Source organism: Lotus japonicus, chromosome 3, assembly GCF_012489685.1.
Source record: "Lotus japonicus ecotype B-129 chromosome 3, LjGifu_v1.2".
Lineage (NCBI taxonomy): Eukaryota > Viridiplantae > Streptophyta > Magnoliopsida > Fabales > Fabaceae > Lotus > Lotus japonicus.
In genome coordinates this window covers 13,059,446-13,080,001 of record NC_080043.1, presented here as the reverse complement: position 1 = coordinate 13,080,001, position 20,556 = coordinate 13,059,446, and the positions used below count along the sequence as shown (strand labels likewise).

The window sequence follows — 20,556 nt, the reverse complement described above, 5'->3', positions numbered from 1 at the left end:
TATCTTTGAAGTATGTTACATGTTTCTTGAAGGCTTGGAATTTAAATAAGCCTATACTAAAGAAAAGAGGAAAATATCATCAGATTTCTAATATTTATATAAGAAATTGTGAAAATAAAATAATACACTGGAGCTGGGTTGTGTTTTGGGGGATTCTTCTACTTATGTTATGCTTCTGTTCTGTTTTGATTCTTTTCCCCTGTATTTATCTTCCTATCTTTCTTCTTGCTTTCTTTCTTCGTGTACTCTTGACCTTGTTTTATGGGTGGTACCCCTTGTGGCTTGTGCCTTATTAATGATAGTATGGCTTAGCAAAAAAAAAAACACTCGAGCAATGTCAAATCCACTCAATTTGCACACAAAAAAATACACTCAAAATATATTTTATACACAATAGTCACAAATTCAAGGACAACCTTGATTATTTCACAAGCATAAATTACAAAACATGATTATTAGTGAATAGACTATTCACAGAATTCATTCCACCTGCCAGTGTTCCTAGCTAGTAACTCACTGGATACATGATCATATATTGAGGATTGGTGGTGTAATGAAATATCAGGTAATTGGCTGTGAAATGCTTGCCAATTAGCTGCAAGTAGCGACAGAGCTATTTCCTAGCTAAATAACAGCTTTTCACAACTAATTTGCAGTCACTCCGCTTATGTATAAAATTAAGACTAAAAACATAATTATTGTGAAAAGCCCTAATGAAGCCACTACATATGCAGTCCACTTATGTACGCGATCAAAAATCAAGAAGGAAGCTGCAGCAAAAGCTATGACCATAGTGACCACAGAGATAAGCAGCAACATTTTCCCAATTTTCAAGCTTGGATATAGTGAGATGATGAAGTCTCTTTCTCTGAATCTTGATGAAGTGAATATTGACAAGAAAGAGACAAGAGATAAAGACGAAGTGAATAATGCAACTGCATTTGCCATGATGAATACAGTAAACCAAGCATTTGTCTTATCACCTGGAGTAGTCAGAGCTGCAGCAAAAGAAACAGCAACAATAAGTGTTGCCACAACCATACCAGAGTTGGATACTCCTTTCGCTGTATCTTTAACTTCGTCAGATAGCCTTTTATGATTTGCATAAAACATATCATTTGGTGTCTTGCCATGTTTGTTTCTCATCGTCATTAGCTCAGGAGGAACTCTCTGCTCCACTCCCTACATATGTGTATGATTAACAAAAGAGTTTATGTTAATAATGGTAACACATAAAGAAAAGAAGAACACTTCAATTAATAAGAATGAGCAAGTTTACCTTAAACCACGCCACCTCACTTCGCATTCGAATGTCTGGTCTGAGATTTAATGATGCTTCTTCTAGTTGACGTGCAGCAAGGTGTAGAACATTGTTACGATCTTTATCCACGGCTCGTATTATAAGGTTTGCATTCCCCATACTAAGTATGAAGTCAAAGATGCTATTTTGTCGAAATAAAACAGCAATGTGCAGTAAGCTTTGTCCATTTTTTGGGTCCTTTATAATCAACAGTTCACGGTTCATGTAAAGAAGCTGTTTCACAACATCAACATTTCCTGATTTTACTGCATCAAACAGTACTACTGAAGGTTCAATTATCAACTCCAATCTATTTTTGTATTCTAATTGTCTAACTTGTGCCCATAACTTCCGCAGCAATCTCAGTTGATGACCTTGTCTTGATGAACCTTCTTCATAGTTGTTATCTTGCATGTCTTGCAATGAGTGTAGTTGAATAGGTCAAGGTCAAGGTCAAGGAGAAGAAATGTTTAACAGGCAAAAATTATAGAACTTCTAAAAGCACTTTATACAAATTTTTATATATAATTTCAATAAGCCAATAATATAAATTTCAAAAAGAAAGGAAGAAAAATAGCTATATGAAAGAATGAAGAACTAACAAAATTCTTCTAAAGGCTTTCGCGCCAGCATATGCAAAGCTGTTAGATTCTCTTCATCATCTCTTGCAATGCTCAAAGGCTTTGGATATTTCTCGACTAATTTCGTTGCCACATCTGTTATATAGTTTGAACCATATAAAGCATGTTAGAGCCAAGATGAAACATAGGAACACACAGAATATTAGAGTAAGGTGAAATGTCCATTAAACAGGTTAGCAATACTATTTATTATTTTGAAAAGAAAAGCAATACTCTTTACTGTACTACTCATTATTCATTTCAAGATGATATTGCAGTTAGCATTGTTTTTCTTCTACAAAATGGAGAATCAAGTTCCGTAGTCTTACCATACATGTAGCTACTAATGGCCATGAAAAATAATCTCTTGATATCCTTGAAATCCATGTAATGAAGGAGCCTGTCAGAGGATAGATCTTGAACAGTTTCATGGTAGCAACCTAAAGTAGCCACGTGAACTGGAAGCATCCCATCATGCCCAGAAACCACTGGCAACTTTTCATTCTTTTTAATCATAATTTGTAATAATTCACTATTCCCTGCAATTGCAGCCATGCAAAACGCAGTGTTGCCTTCTGCATTCAGTATTTCCATGTCTTCCGGGGTCATGTGTGCTAACTCAACCAGCTTTTTCACAAACAAAGTGCTTTTTGCGCTCACTGCAACATGAAGAGCTGTATCTCCACTATCAGTCAATGGAATGCGTACCAGATCAGGAAACTCTTCAAAAATGGATCTTGCTAGTTGCCACAAATTTTGGAGTGCATGTGAACACAGCTCTTGTTTTAAGAAACCTGCAATACAAAAATCTTATCTTGTTTATGGTGCCACTCTAGACTCTGCAAAGTCATTGGCATCAGTTTCCTTTTTCTTTTCTGGTTTTATCTATTTTAATCAAACTTATTTACAGCCAATTGTGGCATGTAAGGTGAAATTACAGAAGAAATGGCATATAGTATACAAGCAACAATAGATATCATTAGCCTACTGTGGTGATTATGTACAAATGCCTTCCTAATAAATTTTTCCATGCATAATGAACTTCACATTAATTTTGAAAATATTTTGTGAGGTTTTTCGTGTGTGAAGATAAATTTCTTTGAATAGGCCATGTAATGGGAAAAAAGCTACATGACTAGTTAGTGCTTTTGAAGTCTTCTGTGTAAATTACTGCATACATGGTTGCAATAGTTTGTGTTAATATGTTCATCAAGAGTATATATAAGCTTGTTAAAGTATTAGTTTCAAGTGTGACTTACACTCTTCCAACTCTGCGTTGAGAGTAGCTTCCCCTGGATATGGCTTCTGGCTTTGTGTGGAACTGGAAACCCGATCGGATGATATTACAACTTGAACGTTAGTGTCATCTAAAATGGTAGTGGATGGATTGCCATTTTCTATGAATGATCTTCTAGACATTGGAAGTGAATTCAACCTCCAAAATTCCCTGTACGGTTTTTCTTGCAGAAAGTATTAAGAAAAAATGAAAGAAAGATAAAGAGAACAGAGTTGTTGCTTCATAACAGAATTATCAAGACAAGCCTTCCTGAGTACGAACTTCATACCAAAATTATCCACCTTAGAGGAGATGCATAACAGATACCAAAGAAAATAAATCATCATAAGTCCAAACCAAGCAAGAATCCAGCTTCTTTTTCACTTCATTCCCATTAAGAAAAACAGTATGGTTTATGCATTCGTTGTATTTCTATACTCCTGAAGTTTTCTACCTCTACAACAAATATTTTTCATCTCTTTCAGCTAAAGGGATTAGAAGAGTCAATGAGAGAGTGTGACAGTAAGAATGCATATGAATTATGAAGCATCCTGTGAGTAACTTTCATGCCATGACCTTACTATGGCTTGCTTTTTTGAGGGGGAGGGGACAACAACAACTTTTTAGTTGAGAAAAAATGGCTTTGACTTGATAGTTGATACTTACAAGGAAAGAATTTTTTTTCTGACAAACTTGCTTTCATTACAAACATTAATAGCAAAGCACAGAGCTGGAAAAGGAATTAACCACACTTATTAGTGTAACAGATATGATCTTAAATGTGCTGCTGGATTGTCAAAACTTCCTGTTTGGATATGAACTAAAGAGCACTTACTTGAGCTTATCCACTACAAAACTGCATTGAATAAGCTCCAACAAGTGCTCTTTGATCTGCATCCAAACAGGCTAAAACTTGAGTCGAGTAGCTCAGAAACTGCCAAGACTCAAGAGCATGAGGTCAGACACCTCTTAGTACTAGAAAGTGGGTCCTTCTCAATTTTTTAGCTTCCTTAGAAATTCCCTTTTACCACACAGAGATGATCCCTCTATAAGCATAAAAATAAGAATTAAAGGTGTGTGCACTATTGTCAATATAAACTTTATTTACACAGTCATTCAATTAAATTCAGCTACATCAGAAAATATTTATTTTTTAATTAAAATTTAAAATGAATGTCATTATTTCTCCTACGTGGCATTATGTGTTGTTATCGATGTAAAACTTTTTACACAGAGGATGCATATCCATTAAACTCTAAAAATAATCAATTGCATATGTGAAAACACAGTAAGACTAAGAGCATCTCTATTAGCTTATGATTGGAGCAAAATCTGTAAATAGTTGCTTAAGCATATGTGGCATTACGGGTCCACATGAATTATAAATAGTGCGCCTAACAACTAAGAACCTAGCATTGGATATGCTCTAAGAAATTGAACTATAAACAATAAAAACAAGCATAAATTTGGAACATGTACTTACTCATCTATATCTTGTATTGGCACCGATACAACCAAGGGGCTGCAACAAGTACAAAAAAAGTGAAATCAGAATCGGTAGCAAAGCAATGAAAGGAGAAACCTTGAACTCTAAGTACTTACTTTTCTTCTGCTTCACTCTCTTCAACCATTGAAAAGAGACCGAAGAGGGAAGATTAAGAGGATGAAGATGACTTCGTCGTCGTCAGTGAGCTTGTTGTTGTAGTCTGCTCATTACGGCCTTCTTTTTTGAAAATGTTGTTTCGACTCTGGTTTCATTTCATGGACACAAATCTATGAAACAAACTTGCATTTTGGTCCATACCATTAGTCAAATAGTTAGATAAAAGACTTAACTAAGTTCTTGTCCCTCTCATATCATGATTAAGTGAGATTTGGTTTTATTGTCTAGTAAAGTTGTAAAAATAATAATTCTGTGTTAAGGGGAATAATTTGGTTTTAGTGCTAGTCTAAACGGGAGTTTAGGTTATGTTGTCGAGTGTCGGACAAAACAAGTAGAATACATGTGTAATTTTTAATTAATATTTTTTTTTGTCAAATTGGAAAACTAAACCAGAAAAGTACAAAGCTAACAAGTCTTTAAAAAGAAAATGTAAAATAAAATTCCTTGGAGAGGGCAAGTCAAGAAAAGCACACTCCGCTTTCGCGCCAATCTCGGCCTTGCAATCCGCTAAGGCATTCTGTTCCCGATGCACATGATGAAGATGAACCTCCCAATCACGCGACAGAAGAAGATGCAATACCATAGAATGGAAGTCATACCGGTTGCTCTTTAGAAAACTCACTAACTTCAAGCAATCTGACCCACATCCCATGGTCCCCTCGGGGGGCCTTCAAGCATTAGTAACCACATCCCTATAATCTGCGTGTGTCGTCCTGGCCATGAGGAAGCGAAAGGGATGAACATTCCGGGGTCCTGTCGGAACATCACACCTCACCATAATTGGATTATGATTCGAGAACATCCGAGTGAGAACCTCCACAAAGCCCTCACGGAAGGCATGGTGTCAATCATGATCATACATAGGATGATCAAGCTTCTTTGAAATCTTAAGCACTCCTCTCTCTCTCTCTCTCTTTTTGATGCCATGTAAACAAACAGCCCTTGGCTACACATGTATAATTTATAATTAAATTAAATTTAACTTTATCAATTAAAAAACAATGGGTTAATTATATTTTTTATCCCAGCCATTGTTTGATCCTCAACCCAATAAAGTTTGGAAGAGGATTCTCTCCCACGGCTGGAGTGCAGCCTGTGTGTAAATGGATTGCACAATAAAATATAAATAATTAATCTCACACTCCCAATTAATCATGACCTTTAAATTTAAAAATCAATGGATAGAATGTGGCTGGAGGAGATTTGACCGGAGAGGATCGAGATTATATAGTTTGGAAGAATGAGGAGGAAGAGAAAGCTACAATAAAATTCCTAATGTAACTGCATATTTTAAAATACATAAAAATCATAGACTAATAAAGTAAATATGTTTTTTTTATAATTATTATTCAAGTCGGTCCCTTATAGACTCCCCAACTCAATTTGAGGCATCAAAAGAGGGACTCCACGATGATTGGCCAAGATAATTAGAAGTGGTTTTAACTCGTTTAACTCATAATTGAGCTTATTGAAGCCCACACAATTATAATGTCATTGCAAGGTTGCTCATAGGCAACCATTAGCTTGGAAGACTTGTACAAAATCTTCTTTAAGGCATAATGCCTTGAGTAGGACCCTTATCAGGTCTATAAACACTAATTTGATCATTCTTTATGTAAGCATAATTCATCTGCTATTTGATTGTTCTTCTATGAATTTGAGCTTCTCTTAATGACTTGACTCGTTGCAGTGTCTTATCTATACCTTCTCTGCCATATCAACATCACATCATCGTGCTAGAAGATCTTCTTAGAACCGTGCACCACCAGGGACAATCAAGACCACCACCTAACTAAATTTTGGAAGAACAATTATTAATTAATGAATTTACTTCAATAAATTAATAGTAATTAAATTATATATTTTAACACATATTTTACTATTTTTATTTTATATTCTGTTAAATATTTTCAGAAGTTATATCTATCACAAAATTGAAGGAAATCAATTCCGTGACTATTATTGATGAATAAACCTCTATTTATACAAATACAAAGTTGACTAATAATAAAGGCTAAATCCTAATTACATGCATAATTACAGAATAATAAATATAAGAATATTATATTCTATCACACCCCCGCAGTCGAAGCGGGAGGTTCACCGACGCTGAGACTGGAACGAAAATCATCAAAAAGGACCCGAGGAAGGCCCTTAGTAAAAATGTCTGCAATCTGATGACGGGAAGGAACATGAAGGATGCGAGCCTGGCCACGCGCGACCTTTTCCCGAACAAAGTGGATATCCATCTCTATATGTTTGGTACGCTGATGGTGCACTGGATTTCCAGAGAGGTAGATGGCACTAACATTGTCACAGTGGACCAATGTTGCCTGAGAAAGAGGAAAATGAAGCTCTAGAAGTAAATTGCGGATCCAACAGGACTCGGAGACAACATTAGCAACACCCCTGTATTCAGCTTCAGCACTAGAGCGAGAGAGGGTGGGTTACCGCTTAGACGACCAAGAAATAAGATTGTCACCGAGGAAAACACAGTAGCCAGAAGTAGAGCGTCTGGTGTCAGGACATCCCCCCAGTCAGCATCCGTATAAGAAACAAGTTTCGCAATAGGGGAGGGATACAAGTGAAGACCATAAGTTAGAGTGCCACGAACATAGCGTAAGACACGCTTGAGAGCAAGCATATGCTCGGTGTGGGGAGCATGCATGTGCAAGCACACCTGCTGAACAACATAGGAAATGTCAGGACGAGTGAAGGTGAGGTACTGTAAGGCACCAGCAAGACTCCGATACAAAGTGGCATCCTCACAAGGAGTCCCAGAAGAAGAACAGAGCTTCTGCTTGGTGTCAACCGGAGTAGCAGAAGGGTTGCACGACGCCATGCCGGCGCGGGCAATGATCTCACTAGCATAAGTGCTCTGACTGAGGAAAAGGCCACCGGCATGCGGAGTGACAGCGATGCCAAGGAAATAACTCAGAGGACCCAGATCCTTCATATCAAATTCTGATGCAAGAAGTGCCATAAAAGATTTGCGGAGATCATGAGAAGAAGCAACGAGGATGATGTCATCAACATATAGCAGAATATAGGCAATGTCAGTACCCCGCCGGAAGATAAAAAGGGAATGATCTGAACAGCTGTGTTGGAAGCCAATAGAGGAAACATAGTCAGCAAACCGCTGATACCAAGCACGAGGCGCCTGTTTCAGACCATAAAGAGACTTTTTCAGACGACAGACATAGTCCGGGTGCTAAGAGTCGCAGAAACCCAATGGCTGATGCATGTAGACAGTCTCATGGAGATCACCATGCAGAAAGGCATTCTGGACATCCAACTGATGAATGGGCCAGGATTTGGAGAGAGCAATGCTGAGAACTGTCCGTATGGTAGCCGGTTTTACCACAGGGCTGAAAGTCTCGTCACAATCCACACCTGCAATCTGAGACCTGCCATCACCTACAAGACGAGCCTTATAACGCTCAAACAAACCATTAGACTGCTTTTTATGGCGAAAAATCCACATACAGCGAATAACATTGACATCATCACAAGGACGGGGAACCAACTCCCACGTATTATTTCTAATAAGTGCATTAAATTCAGACTGCATAGCGGACTTCCAATTGGGATCGGATAAGGCTTGTTTTGGGTTACGAGGCAAGGGTGAGATGGACGGGTCATCAATAGAGACCGAAAGGCTAAAAGGCTTTTTAGGTTTGGAGATGCCGTGCATGCTACGGGTAGTCATGGTCCGTACGGGTGGTGCAGGTGGGACCGGAGGCAAAGGCAAAGGCGAGGAAGAAGCAGGAGGGGAGACGGGAGCTGATAATGAAGGCGAAGAGGCCGTGAGCCTCGACGGCGGGACCGGAGGGTCAGGTGGTCGGGAGGACACAGTTTGCCAATGGTGAATCAAATAAGGAGGGAGGTCCTCGGTGAAGCACTCATAAGAAGGGGCAGGATTCAAGGACAGGTCGGCAAAGGGGAATCGGGTTTCATAAAAAAATGACATGCCGCGATATTATAACTTTTATGTTTGACAAATCATAACATTTATAACCTCTGTGATTCATCGGATACCCCAGAAAAACACACGGAGTCGATCGTGGTTGTAATTTGTTAATTGTAGCGGAAGGAAAGAGAGGAAAACACAGACAACCAAAGACACGTAAGTGTGAGTATGAAGGGTCACGATGATACAACAACTGAGTAGGAGAATCATTCTGAAGAGTCTTGCGGGGCAGAATGTTCAGAAGGTACGTTGCCATTTGAAGGGCATGATGCCAAAAAGAAGGAGGAACAGACGAATGCGCTAGAAGAGTGCGGATCATATTGTTAATGGTGCGGATTTTGCGTTCTGCTTTGCCGTTTTGAGAAGAAGTGTGAGGGCAAGAGAAGCGAAAAATAAGACCATTAGCATTACAATACCGGTGGAAAGAGGCATTGTCATATTCACGTCCATTATCACATTGGAGACATTTGATATTTGCGGAAAATTGAGTTTTAATAAGTGTAGCAAGAGAAGTAAATATTTCATAAACTTGAGATTTCGTACCAATTGGAAACGTCCATAGAAAATCAGTGTGATCATCCAAAAACAAAACGTAATAACGATGACCAGCAGTGCTTAAAATAGGAGACGTCCATAAGTCACTATGCAAAATATCAAATGGCCTCAAAGTAATAGTTTCAGAGGAACTAAAAGGCAACCGAACATGTTTGCCTAAAACACAAGACTCACAAACAGAACTAGAACTTGAAGGTTCGCAAAAAATAAGTTTATTATTCCTAAGGTGACTTAAAGCTGATGAAGCAGGATGACCAAGGCGATTGTGCCAGACACCAGAAGCAAGACCAGCAAAAGGAGAGGAACGGGTGACTGGGTAGAGGTCGCCAGGGCTGTTACATCTCAGGAGAGGCATCCCCGTCTGGAAGTCCGACACCGAGAATCCAAAAGGATCAAAAGAAACAGAAACATTATTGTCAGTAGTGAGTTGTCGCACAGAAATTAAGTTTTTAATAATTCGCGGAGTGTGCAAGACATGATTGAGTGCTAAAGGTTTGTATGGGGTAGGAATAGAAGTGTGTCCCGAACCCCGAATTGGAATGCCCTGACCACTACCAACTATCAGTTTCTGATTTAAATGACTTAAATTAGAATAAGACGTAAGAGTACCTTGAGATGCCGTAGTATGGGATGAGGCGCCGGTGTCCATGTACCATGTGGTGTCTGGAGGAGTCAAAGACATGGTATGCATGGCAGCAGCGATATCAGTGGGTGCTGGAGAAGCGGTAGCGGTGTAGGCCTGAGGACGCGGACCTAGAACGCTGGGTTGCTGCGGAGGACCCATGGGACGCGACCACTGAGATGTCGGGTAAGGACAGGGAGGCATGCCCCAAGGGGAAGGGGCCCAACCAGGGGGAGGAGCCCAACCCCAGGGATTCCAGGATGCCTGCGGAGGTGGGCGCCATGGTGGAGGAGATGCAGCAGAGGAACCAGAAGAGCCAGAAGATCCATGATGACGAGAGCCACCTTTCTTCTTAGGTTTACCAGAACTACCCTGATAATTGCGATTGTGCCCTGACCCATAACGATGGTTGGAGTGTCCCTGATCGCTACGGTAGGTGGGGCGCTGCTGAGAAGAGTCAACGGAGGCCTGTGGACGGGAAGCAGAGGTATGCAAAACAGTCTGAGAGGCATGGCCGGACATCTTGGCGAGACCCGATTCCTCTAGAATCAGCATGGAGCGGACCTTGAGGAAAGGGGGCAAGGGCTCGCTCTGACGGATCAGGGTAGCAACACCACGAAAAGGCTCAGTGAGACCAGATACCAACTGGAGAACAAGACGATGGTCACTGACTGGGGCACCAACATTTCGCAACTGATCAGAGATTTGTTTCAGACGCTGGCAGTAGGCCGAAACACTAGGAAAATCCTCCATGCGAGTGGAGATGAAATCCTGGTCGAGAGCGACGACACGAGAATTCTGATTGTCCTCAAACATAGAAGCTATACGGTTCCAAGTAGCCATAGCAGTAGAACCTTTCTCCATAACAGTGGCGAGAAGGTCAAAGGATATGGTGGAATAAATCCACTGTTTGACAGTAGAGTCAAGAGTGGCCCACCGGGCATAGGAAGCATCGGTGCGCGCAGGAGGCTCCATGCCAGCTTGAGGAATGATGTGGTGGAGCACCTGAGTGGCGTGAGCATGAGTTTCAAACAATTCAGCCCACATAGCATAATGATCCTTGTCTATCTCGAGTTTGAAAGGAATGTTGTTTTTGATATTGGTGACAGCAAGGGCCGGATGAAAATCCGACTTAGCAGACGCCGGCGGAACTGGTGGAGTGACCATAGTGGTGGCGGTGTCACTGGTGGGGGCGCCGTTGGTAGAGCCTGAATCTGCCATGGAAAACAATTAAAAAGAAAATAGAATGAATTAAGGAACTTTGTTTTTTTTTTTTTTTTTTTTTAAGAAAGGGAGAGCCGCTGCTGGTTGAACCGGGCGGCTGCTTTGTTGAACCGGTCTGATCTGGGTTGGTCGAACCGGTTGTGGGTTGGACCAAACCTAGAAACCAAACGGGTTGGTTTGAAGACCCAAAGGAGGATGGGTCGGGTCTGCCTTCTGCAGACGGATTCGCTGCAGATGGTGGTCGTGGGCGGCACGACGGGAGCGTGAGCGGCGCAAGGAGGCGGCGCGAGGAGGCGGCGCGGCCACTGAGGAGGACCGGCGGCGAGAAAGAGCAGGAAAGGAGCACTGCGGGGTCTTGCAAGAGAAGACGCACGCGACCGGTGCTGGTGCAGAACGGATCGGTGACGCGCAGAGGGGGGCACGCGACGTGCGGGCGGCGCGGCTGAAGGCGCCGGTGTTGGGTCTGGCGGCGGCTGGTGGCGCGAGGGAAGGAAGCGTTGCCGGCGGCGGGCTCAAGAGCCAAACAGAGAGGGGCGGAAAAAAAAAATAAGGGAATAATAATTAAAAGAAAAGGTAGGTCAGAAAATGGATCTGAACCTGCTCAATGATACCATGAAGGAAATCAATTCCGTGACTATTATTGATGAATAAACCTCTATTTATACAAATACAAAGTTGACTAATAATAAAGGCTAAATCCTAATTACATGCATAATTACAAAATAATAAATATAAGAATATTATATTCTATCAAAAATAGTAAAACTTCTTTTCTTAAACAACACATACTGTCGACGTAGAAAATTGCACATTGCACAACTTGCCTTGATTCTTTATATTCCCACCTTACTTCTGTCTATATCTCCCACTATTATATTCCCACTTCACTTCTGTCTATATCTCTCATTATTTTCCATCACATTTTTTTTAATGTTTTTTCTCGCAATTTTCATTTATGGTCTATGCAGTGCAGTCCAAGAAGTATTAAAATATTTTTCCATTTAAAAAAAAAAGTATTAAAATATTTTTCATAAACCAAAAAACCGGTCAACTGATCCACATTTTACTTTATTGAGAGGGACCACAATTTATTTTATTGGTTGACTATCGTTTTTGGCTGTTAGTCAAATGACTGGCCGACTGAGTTCATCGTTTCTAAACCACATTCACATTTGTTCCTTAAAATAATCAGAGCTTTGATTATTGATTACAATGCTCCACTTTGTTAATAGCCATGTTGCTTGATTTTGGGAAGAACATACAGAGGAAACGTACATCTAGGACATTTGTGAGAGCTAGTTAAAATGTAATGAAAAAAATTCAATATATAGCAAAACATTTTATATATGTACCTTTTTTTCAATATCTCTTTTTTGCTCTCACATCAATTACTTCATTTCTGAAAGTGGTGCTTTAAGCTCCTTAAGCATATCAATCTGGTGCATATTTTTCTACAACCATCAAGTTTGGTTCTGCTGTAACATGATGCAGCGTGGATGGAGTTATGATGTGTTTCTGAGTTTCAGAGGTGAAGACACCAGGAGAACCTTCACAGGCTCTCTTTATCATGGTTTGCGCCAAAGGGGTATCAATGTTTTCATAGATGATGAGGAGCTTAGGAGAGGAGAAGAGATATCCCTAGCTCTTCTTCAAGCAATTGAAGAATCCAGAATTTCCATCATTGTGTTTTCTGAAAACTATGCAAATTCCAAATGGTGCCTTGACGAGCTTGTTAAGATCCTTGAGTGTTGGAAAACAAAGGGGCAATTGGTTTGGCCAGTTTTCTACCATGTTGACCCTTCCTCGGTACGGCATCAGAGAGAAAGTTTTGGTACTGCAATGGCTGAACATGAAGTCAGGTTCAAGGCTGATTTGGGAAAGTTGCAAAAGTGGAAAGAAGCTTTGTTTGATGCAGCCAATTTGTCAGGTTGGAGCTTAAATAATGGGTATGTAGCTTGGTATCTATTTCCTTACATGTTTTACCTTTTGTTCATGCAACACCTTTTCTTTTTAGTGTTGAGAAGTCTCATTTTGACTAGAAATATATATAGCCAAAATAGTCCAGGGTAGAACAACTCTCACCATAGCATTTAGGTAGAGTTAGGCTTACCAAATCTAAGATGGTATAAGAGTCTATCCTAGATCCGGTTATCGGAGACCACCCATGTAATGAGCCCCTCGCATTTGTTAATTTATGCAAATTCGTCGCTCAAGATGTCCAGCCCTGACATGAGACGTATGTTGAGAAGTCTAATATTAACTAGAGATATGATCAAAATAATCTTCATAAAAGGTAAAACAACCTCACCCCTAAGCTAGTTTTTAGGGTAAAGTTAGGCTAATCCAAATTCCAAGATTTGATTACATCAAGGCTCAGTAATAATCAAATAGCCATTAAACCAATTTACATGACATAAGTATCTACATTATCAACATTGATACCTGCATAGCTATGACTTTGCAGGTATGAATTTGAGCTTATCCAAAGGATCATTGAAGAGGTCTCTAACAAATTAAATCACACCCTTTTGCATATTGCTGAATACCCAATTGGACTAGAGACTCGCATATCAGAAGTGAAGTCACTTTTGCACATTGAACCTGGTGAAGATATTCTTGTCATTGGAATCCATGGACTTGGAGGAATTGGCAAAACAACAACAGCAAGGGCTTTATACAACTCCATTGCTGATGAGTTTGAAGTTGCAAGTTTCCTTGCTGATATAAGAGAAACTTCAGACCAACGCCAAGGCTTGGTGCAACTTCAAGAAGCACTTCTTTTTGATACTGTCGGGGACAAGAACATTAAGCTGGGGTATGTTTATAAAGGAATCCCCATTATAAAGAAAAGGTTATGTCGCAAGAAAGTGCTTTTGATTCTTGATGATGTTGACAAATTGGAGCAGCTGCAAGCATTGGCCGGAGGGCGTGATTGGTTTGGTCTTGGCAGTGTGATAATCATAACAACAAGAGATAAGCACTTGCTAGCTGCTCATCAAGTTGACAAAACATATGAAATAAAGAAACTAAACCATGCTGAAGCTTTTGAGCTTTTTACATGGAATGCTTTCAAAAGGACAGCACCTGATGAGGGCTACATGGAGATTTCAAACCGGGTGGTGCTCTATGCTGAGGGACATCCATTGGCTTTGAAAGTAATGGGGTGTAATTTGTTTGGTAAAACAGTGGAACAATGGAAATCTGCTCTGGACAAATATGAAAAAATTCCCAATAAAGAGGTTCAGAGTGTGCTTAGAGTAACCTATGATAATCTAGAAGAGAATGAGAAGGAAATTTTCTTGGATATTGCATGTTTCTTCAAGGGGGAGACAATGGAATATGTTGAAAAGACACTGCAAGCTTGTGGTTTCTATCCAAAATTTGGTGTTAGTGTACTTATTGATAGATCTCTTGTAAGTGTTGATGAATATAGCAGATTGAGAATGCATGATCTGATACAAGACATGGGTAGAGAAATTGTTAGAGAAGATTCCCCATTAGAGCCTGGAAAGCGGAGTAGACTATGGTATCATGAAGATGTTTTTGAAGTACTCACTGAAAATACGGTAAGATCCATGTGTGTGTTGTGTATGTTATTCAACTATTTGTGCATGTTTGGGAAATCTTTTATAATTGATTCTAAAACCAGAGTCAATTGTGAGAAGAAGCTTTTGGGTCTTAGAATTGATTCTGATGACAGAGTAGCTGATCCAAACATGCTATTTATTTGATTTGTTAACGTTTTCAGCAGAATTTTAATATACTAGTATTAAATTATAGGCTGCCTAAATTCTAACTTAATGTAGTTTACTTATGCTTTGGTTTAAAAGGGGACTTATAAAATTCAAGGCATGATGGTGGACCTCCCTGATCAATATATGGTACACTTGGAAGGTGATTCCTTCAAAAGGATGAAAAATCTAAAAATTCTTATCGTTCGAAATGGACACTTTTATGGAAGCCCCCAACATCTTCCAAACAATTTAAGGTTGCTTGACTGGATGGAATATCCTTCATCATCTTTACCATCAAGTTTTCTTCCAAAGAAACTAGTAGTACTCAACTTGTCTCGTAGTCGTTTCACAATGCAGGAGCCATTCAAGGTAAGGTTTCATTTTATCATTTCATTTTTTATTCTTCTTAAGCAATGTCTCCGGTTTGAGTCTTGTTTATGAAAAGAAAACCCACTGAGAGAGTGTCCCGCCAGGATATAAATGTTATCCACTCGAACCTGATTTCTACCTGTATTAGACCGAAAATATTTCATGTGTTTCTTACTTTCTTTGTCTTCACATAACTTGTAGTTATGCTTATCCAATTTTTCATTTTTTCTCTGCAGTATTTGGATTCTTTGACCTCGATGGATTTGAGTCACTGTGAGTTCTTAACAAAGCTACCTGACATTTCTGGTGTCCCAAATTTAACAGAACTGAATCTTGACTTTTGTACAAATTTAGCAGAAGTTCATGATTCTGTTGGATTCCTAGACAAACTTGTTGAGTTGAGGGCTTATGGATGCACCAAACTTGAGGTTTTCCCAAGTTCCATCAGGTTGACATCACTGAGAAGTCTTATTCTTAATTGGTGCTCAAGTCTTCAAAGTTTCCCAACAATTTTGGGAAAAATGGACAATCTCATATCCGTTTCTATTGAAGGTACTGGTATAAAAGAATTGCCTCCTTCCATTGGAAATCTTGTTGGGCTTGAAGAATTAAGCATGACATCTTGCTCAAGTCTCAAGGAACTTCCTGACAACATTGATATGTTACAAAATCTTAGAAACCTTGACATTGAAGGCTGTCCAAGTTTTTTGACAAAATTGAGAGAATTGGGACACTCTACCCTTACCTTTGGTAACATTCAGTCTCTGAATCTAGAAAACTGTGGCCTTATAGATGAGGATCTTCCCATAATTTTCAGTTGTTTCCCAAAGTTAGCATCATTAGTTCTTTCAGGAAATAATTTTACAGCTCTTCCAAGCTGCATGGCAGAATTTCCTGGCTTGGAATTACTTCACTTGGACAACTGCAAACAACTCCAAGAAATTCCAGGCATTCCTCCCAATTTACAATACATTAATGCAAGAAACTGCATATCATTGACAGCAGAGTCATCAAATTTGTTACTAAGCCAGGTTTGCCTCTTTTTTAAATCCTCCTACGTTGTAATTTCTTTCTATCTTACCCATATACCCTCTACTAGACACGATCCTGTTCGAGCCATGGACATCTACATCCTTGTGGAGCTTGTATTGTGTTTTTGTTACCATTATTATTAACTTGATTTTTCTTTTTACAGGAAATGTTTGAGGCATGTCAGTTACAAGTTATGGTCCCTGGAACACGAATTCCAGAATGGTTTGATCACATCACCAAAGGAGAATATATGACCTTTTGGGTAGGCCAAAATTTTCCAGCACTGATAATATGCTTTGTTCTTGCAATAGAGAGTGAAATGAAGAAGAGCTTCAATTGCGAAATCCGCTTTTATATAAACAGTGAAGAAGTTTATGAGTTGGAAATGCCAAGATGCTTTTCAGGAATGGTGACAGATCATGTATGGGTGTATGACTTAAGAACTCATCCATCCATCCAGAGGCATCATCTTGATTCATATTTAGTGGAAGGTTGGAATCAGGTGGAGATTTCATGTGAGAAAATAAGTGGAGCATCAAATGTGACTGTGAGCTTGTGTGGAGTTCATGTGTGTAAGGATGAAGCTAACATGAAGGATATCCTATTTAAAGATCCTGATCCTGATTCAGACTTAAGCAGAGACTCTGAGGAGATCAGTACTGATTTGGTCACAACCAATGAAGAAAGCACAAAGTCAATTGAAGATTTCCAATACTGCAAGAGATTAGATGATAGCTGCCATAATAATTTCAATAATTTGGAAGTTTGGTGTGAGACACAGGATAGTGTTGCTGAAGATTCAATTGCTTCAGTAGTCAGTTCAGAGTGTCCGGGGGGCACAGATAGTGTCAAAGGTAAGCATATAGATATGCATTACTTTCATTCTCCACTATTCATGTTATCTTCATATCATATATGTTTCCATTCATTTTGCTGGTTTGTTGATCAGGCTTTATTTCATATCTGCAAAAGATTGACAAAACATGCAATGCGTAATAACTTGTAAGAGAGTCACTTTTACTATTGCAAATAAGTGACAAATAGAAAAAGGAAAATGATTCGTAGAAATCCACATGGTGCAAACATCCAACAAACACCCAAAGTGAGTAAGGAAGGGAAGAGAGAGAAGTAATGAATGTGATAAGAAGAGAGAGATAGAGAGAAATGAGGTGTCTATTGGGTGTATGCACTATTTGCCTATCTAAGTGTCATTACTGATAGAAAAAAAGAAGGTTGATAATCTAACAAAAATTAGGGTAGCAACTACTTGGTACATATTTTAGCAAGGATTAATTCCATAGGTTACTTGAATTTCCATCCTGCATACTATCCATGTTGTTAGAGATATTATAGAAATTAATTCCATTTGGCAAAACACATCATTGGCCTGTTAAAATGCTCCAATTAGCTCTTTACCAATTCCTTTAAATTTCACTTGTTATTTGTAGAGTGTGGATCCAACTTTGTACCTACTAATCATCCAGCTAAAGCTCAACCAAAACCCCAAGTCACAAGTTTTATACAAACGCCAAGTGTCAAGGAATCAAATACTGCTATTGACATTTTAACAACCAGTTTAACAATAGATGATTTGGACATGGAGGCATTTTATGCTAATCTGGATGCTGAGACCACAGTTCCTTCACCTCTCAATGACACCAGAATGGTTCCGGAATTGTCCAACAGAATGCCACCAAGTGAAGAGACCCAGGAAGCATTGAAGACACTTCAAGACTTTCTCACCAAAGACCTTTCTGTTCTGTTGGAACCTCATCAGCACACTACCATGAAAGCTACCTTAGACTATCTCACCAATTTACCAGCACAAGAAGGAATACCAGTGGACACAAGGTCACTGATAATAGAGGTTTCAAGACAGTTCACTTGTTGGAGTTTGGATTACACAGAAGAAAGTAGGAAAATAGAGTCTACAACAGCCAAATTGCTGAAAGCTGATGAACTTAAAGAAGGTCTTGAAGCTAACAAGAACTGTTTCAGGGAAGTCATGTACTTGGAAAATGAGTTGTGCAATGAGTTGGCCTATTTGGAGGAAAGAAAGAAGGAGCTAGAAGAACTGATAAATACTGTCAAAGCTAACATCTCTGCTTCACAAGAGGCCAGGAACATGGCTGTTCATACAAAGAGAGAAATCTTTGGGGAAGCAAGGATTTTAAAAGCTCAAAGAGATGAGTTAGGGGAACATGTACCAGGATTGAGAAAGTTTGTATCTTGAGAAATGACGTTTTTAGTCCACTACCGTTACATCTGCTAGGGTTTTGGGCTTCGATCGTCCTCATCATTCTCTATACGTGAACAACTTGGCATCGACTGCTTCTTCTACAACACTTCCCAAAAAGCAGTGGAGGAAACTTTGGAAGTTGGATACTTTTCGAGGTTAAAAGAAACAGTGTGGATGACTTGTCTTGAGCTTATTTCAGTGCGTGCTTTTCTTGATTGTCGTGGTATTGATCTGAACCATTATTGTCCTTGGTGTGCTTCAGAGCTTGAAACTGTTCAACACACTTTGTTGTTCTATAATGTAATTAAACAATCATTGTTTACTTCCTCGTTGAATTTGCATTTCGAAAACGATTTTTTTGTTTTAAGTTTTTTCAAAGGAATTCATTGCGTAATACCTAGACAGATCTTCATAGCATTGGTTATTTTATTGCTTTGTTGTATTCTATTTGGCAGGCTAGGAATTGTTTTCTCTTCCATAAGGACTTGATCAGTTTATGGATTCTACGCTCCAACGTGCTACTTCGTTGCGTCCTTTTCTCGTGGCATCGCAGACAACCACTTTTCCTCATTCTCCAGCGATTCGAGGGCTTTGTTGGCGTCTTTGCTGGGGAGTTTACAAGCTCAACTTTGACACATTTGTTTCAAAGGTGAGCTTGCCATATTTTCGGTGTGTTGTTCGTGATTTTAACAACGATGTGTTGGCAACTGTGACTTCACCTGCAACTAATGTCCTTTCACTAGCCATTACTAAAGATCTTTTGTTCAGATTGTCCTTTGCATTGGTTTCAGAACTTGTCTAAAATTACATATAGGTGGTAGGGGCCGCGTTATTGATGTGAAATGGCTCCACAAAAAGGGGGGTCTTTGGTTTTATCAACTTTGCTGTGAGACAGATTATCTCCAACTTTTTGAGGCTTGAAAATGTCGCTCTAGTAGTAGTTTTTATTTTGCCTCGGTCGTTCGGGAGTGTAATTTAACTCCAAACTTTGATGTTGTTTTTTATTGGTTTAATATATAGTTTCAAGTTAAATTTGCATTACATAGCAATATAGTTCACTTTTATTTTTTGTACCAATTATTAGGGTAAAAATCCCTTACAGGGAGGAACATTTTAAGAAGAAAATAATTTTATCTTAAACCTAATAGATAAAATTAGTAGGAAATTTTTTGGCAAATATTTGTTTTAGTATACCAATTTTATTATGAATCATTGTATTGATACACGCATAAATAATAAGAGCAGGATGCGTCGTGCAATGTACGGGTAAGAACACTAAATGAAATGTTGTGAACCAAAAAGTATTTGACATCTGAGTGGTTAGTTTAGTTCTTTCATTAACTTAATGTGAATTATAAACATGATTTGGGTATATATGATTTAACTTTGATAGGTTGTTAACAGAATGGTTCTTATCTAAAGCAAATTGTTGGCCAAGTTATGTGAAATATTTGTAGTTGGTATAAGGTACGTTTTATTTTCTGTTATATAAAATAGGCTAATTTTTTTTTTGGCCCCTGATGTTTTAAGTTTGTGCAAATTCTGCCCCTACTTTATTTTTGTTGACGTTTTTACCCCTCATGTTTTCAAACAGTGCACCGTCTACCCCCCGTCAGTCAGGCTTTCTCAGGAGAGGTTCCTGAGTGGATTAGAGAGATGAAGAGGAGTATATGAAGTTGAAGATGATCAAGGAAATGATATAAATTAAATTTGCTTCATGTATATATGTTTTATGTATGTAACAGAACTGGTTAAATGCATGTTTTGCTACTTACAGGTCTTGAGTTTGAATCTCCCATGCCCCCTTTTTCCAATTTCACTTGTAATTTCCACGTGGTAGGTCCAAAAAATATTTTAAAAAAAGCCAAATCAGCTCATTCCGTTATTTTTTAACGTCTGACTGACGGAGGGGTAGACGGTGCACTGTTTGAAAACATGAGGGTAGAAACATC

The 20,556-nt window shown here is 39.1% G+C and overlaps 3 protein-coding genes across 8 annotated transcripts; 1 reads left to right on the top strand and 2 right to left on the bottom strand.

Annotated features, from left to right (window-relative positions):
* Positions 1 to 367: 367 nt before the first annotated feature.
* LOC130748451 (uncharacterized) lies at positions 368 to 5,021 on the bottom strand. Its single transcript, XM_057601668.1, has 7 exons — positions 4,799 to 5,021; positions 4,680 to 4,718; positions 3,180 to 3,367; positions 2,250 to 2,714; positions 1,903 to 2,016; positions 1,280 to 1,716; positions 368 to 1,182 (listed from the first exon to the last, which is right to left on the bottom strand). The coding sequence occupies exons 1-7, from the start codon at positions 4,825 to 4,827 to the stop codon at positions 646 to 648; spliced, it is 1,809 nt and encodes a 602-aa protein (XP_057457651.1). The 5' UTR covers positions 4,828 to 5,021; the 3' UTR covers positions 368 to 645.
* A 4,619-nt stretch (positions 5,022 to 9,640) lies between these two features.
* On the bottom strand, positions 9,641 to 11,227 carry LOC130743629 (uncharacterized). The gene is made up of 2 exons (XM_057595865.1): positions 9,994 to 11,227; positions 9,641 to 9,745 (listed from the first exon to the last, which is right to left on the bottom strand). The coding sequence occupies exons 1-2, from the start codon at positions 11,225 to 11,227 to the stop codon at positions 9,720 to 9,722; spliced, it is 1,260 nt and encodes a 419-aa protein (XP_057451848.1). The 3' UTR covers positions 9,641 to 9,719.
* A 1,236-nt stretch (positions 11,228 to 12,463) lies between these two features.
* LOC130747083 (TMV resistance protein N-like) lies at positions 12,464 to 20,352 on the top strand. Of its 6 annotated transcripts, none has more exons than XR_009022315.1 (9): positions 12,464 to 13,176; positions 13,695 to 14,796; positions 15,061 to 15,333; positions 15,570 to 16,364; positions 16,529 to 17,219; positions 17,814 to 18,904; positions 19,060 to 19,253; positions 20,009 to 20,071; positions 20,199 to 20,349. XR_009022315.1 is itself a non-coding variant. In XM_057599903.1 (6 exons), the coding sequence occupies exons 1-6, from the start codon at positions 12,713 to 12,715 to the stop codon at positions 18,596 to 18,598; spliced, it is 4,110 nt and encodes a 1,369-aa protein (XP_057455886.1). In that variant the 5' UTR covers positions 12,464 to 12,712; the 3' UTR covers positions 18,599 to 19,037. The 6 variants fall into 6 exon arrangements, 1 of the variants encoding a protein (XP_057455886.1); XR_009022316.1 differs by having other exon boundaries at positions 19,998 to 20,071; XR_009022317.1 differs by lacking the exon at positions 20,009 to 20,071 and having other exon boundaries at positions 20,199 to 20,352.
* The last annotated feature ends 204 nt before the right edge of the window (positions 20,353 to 20,556 follow it).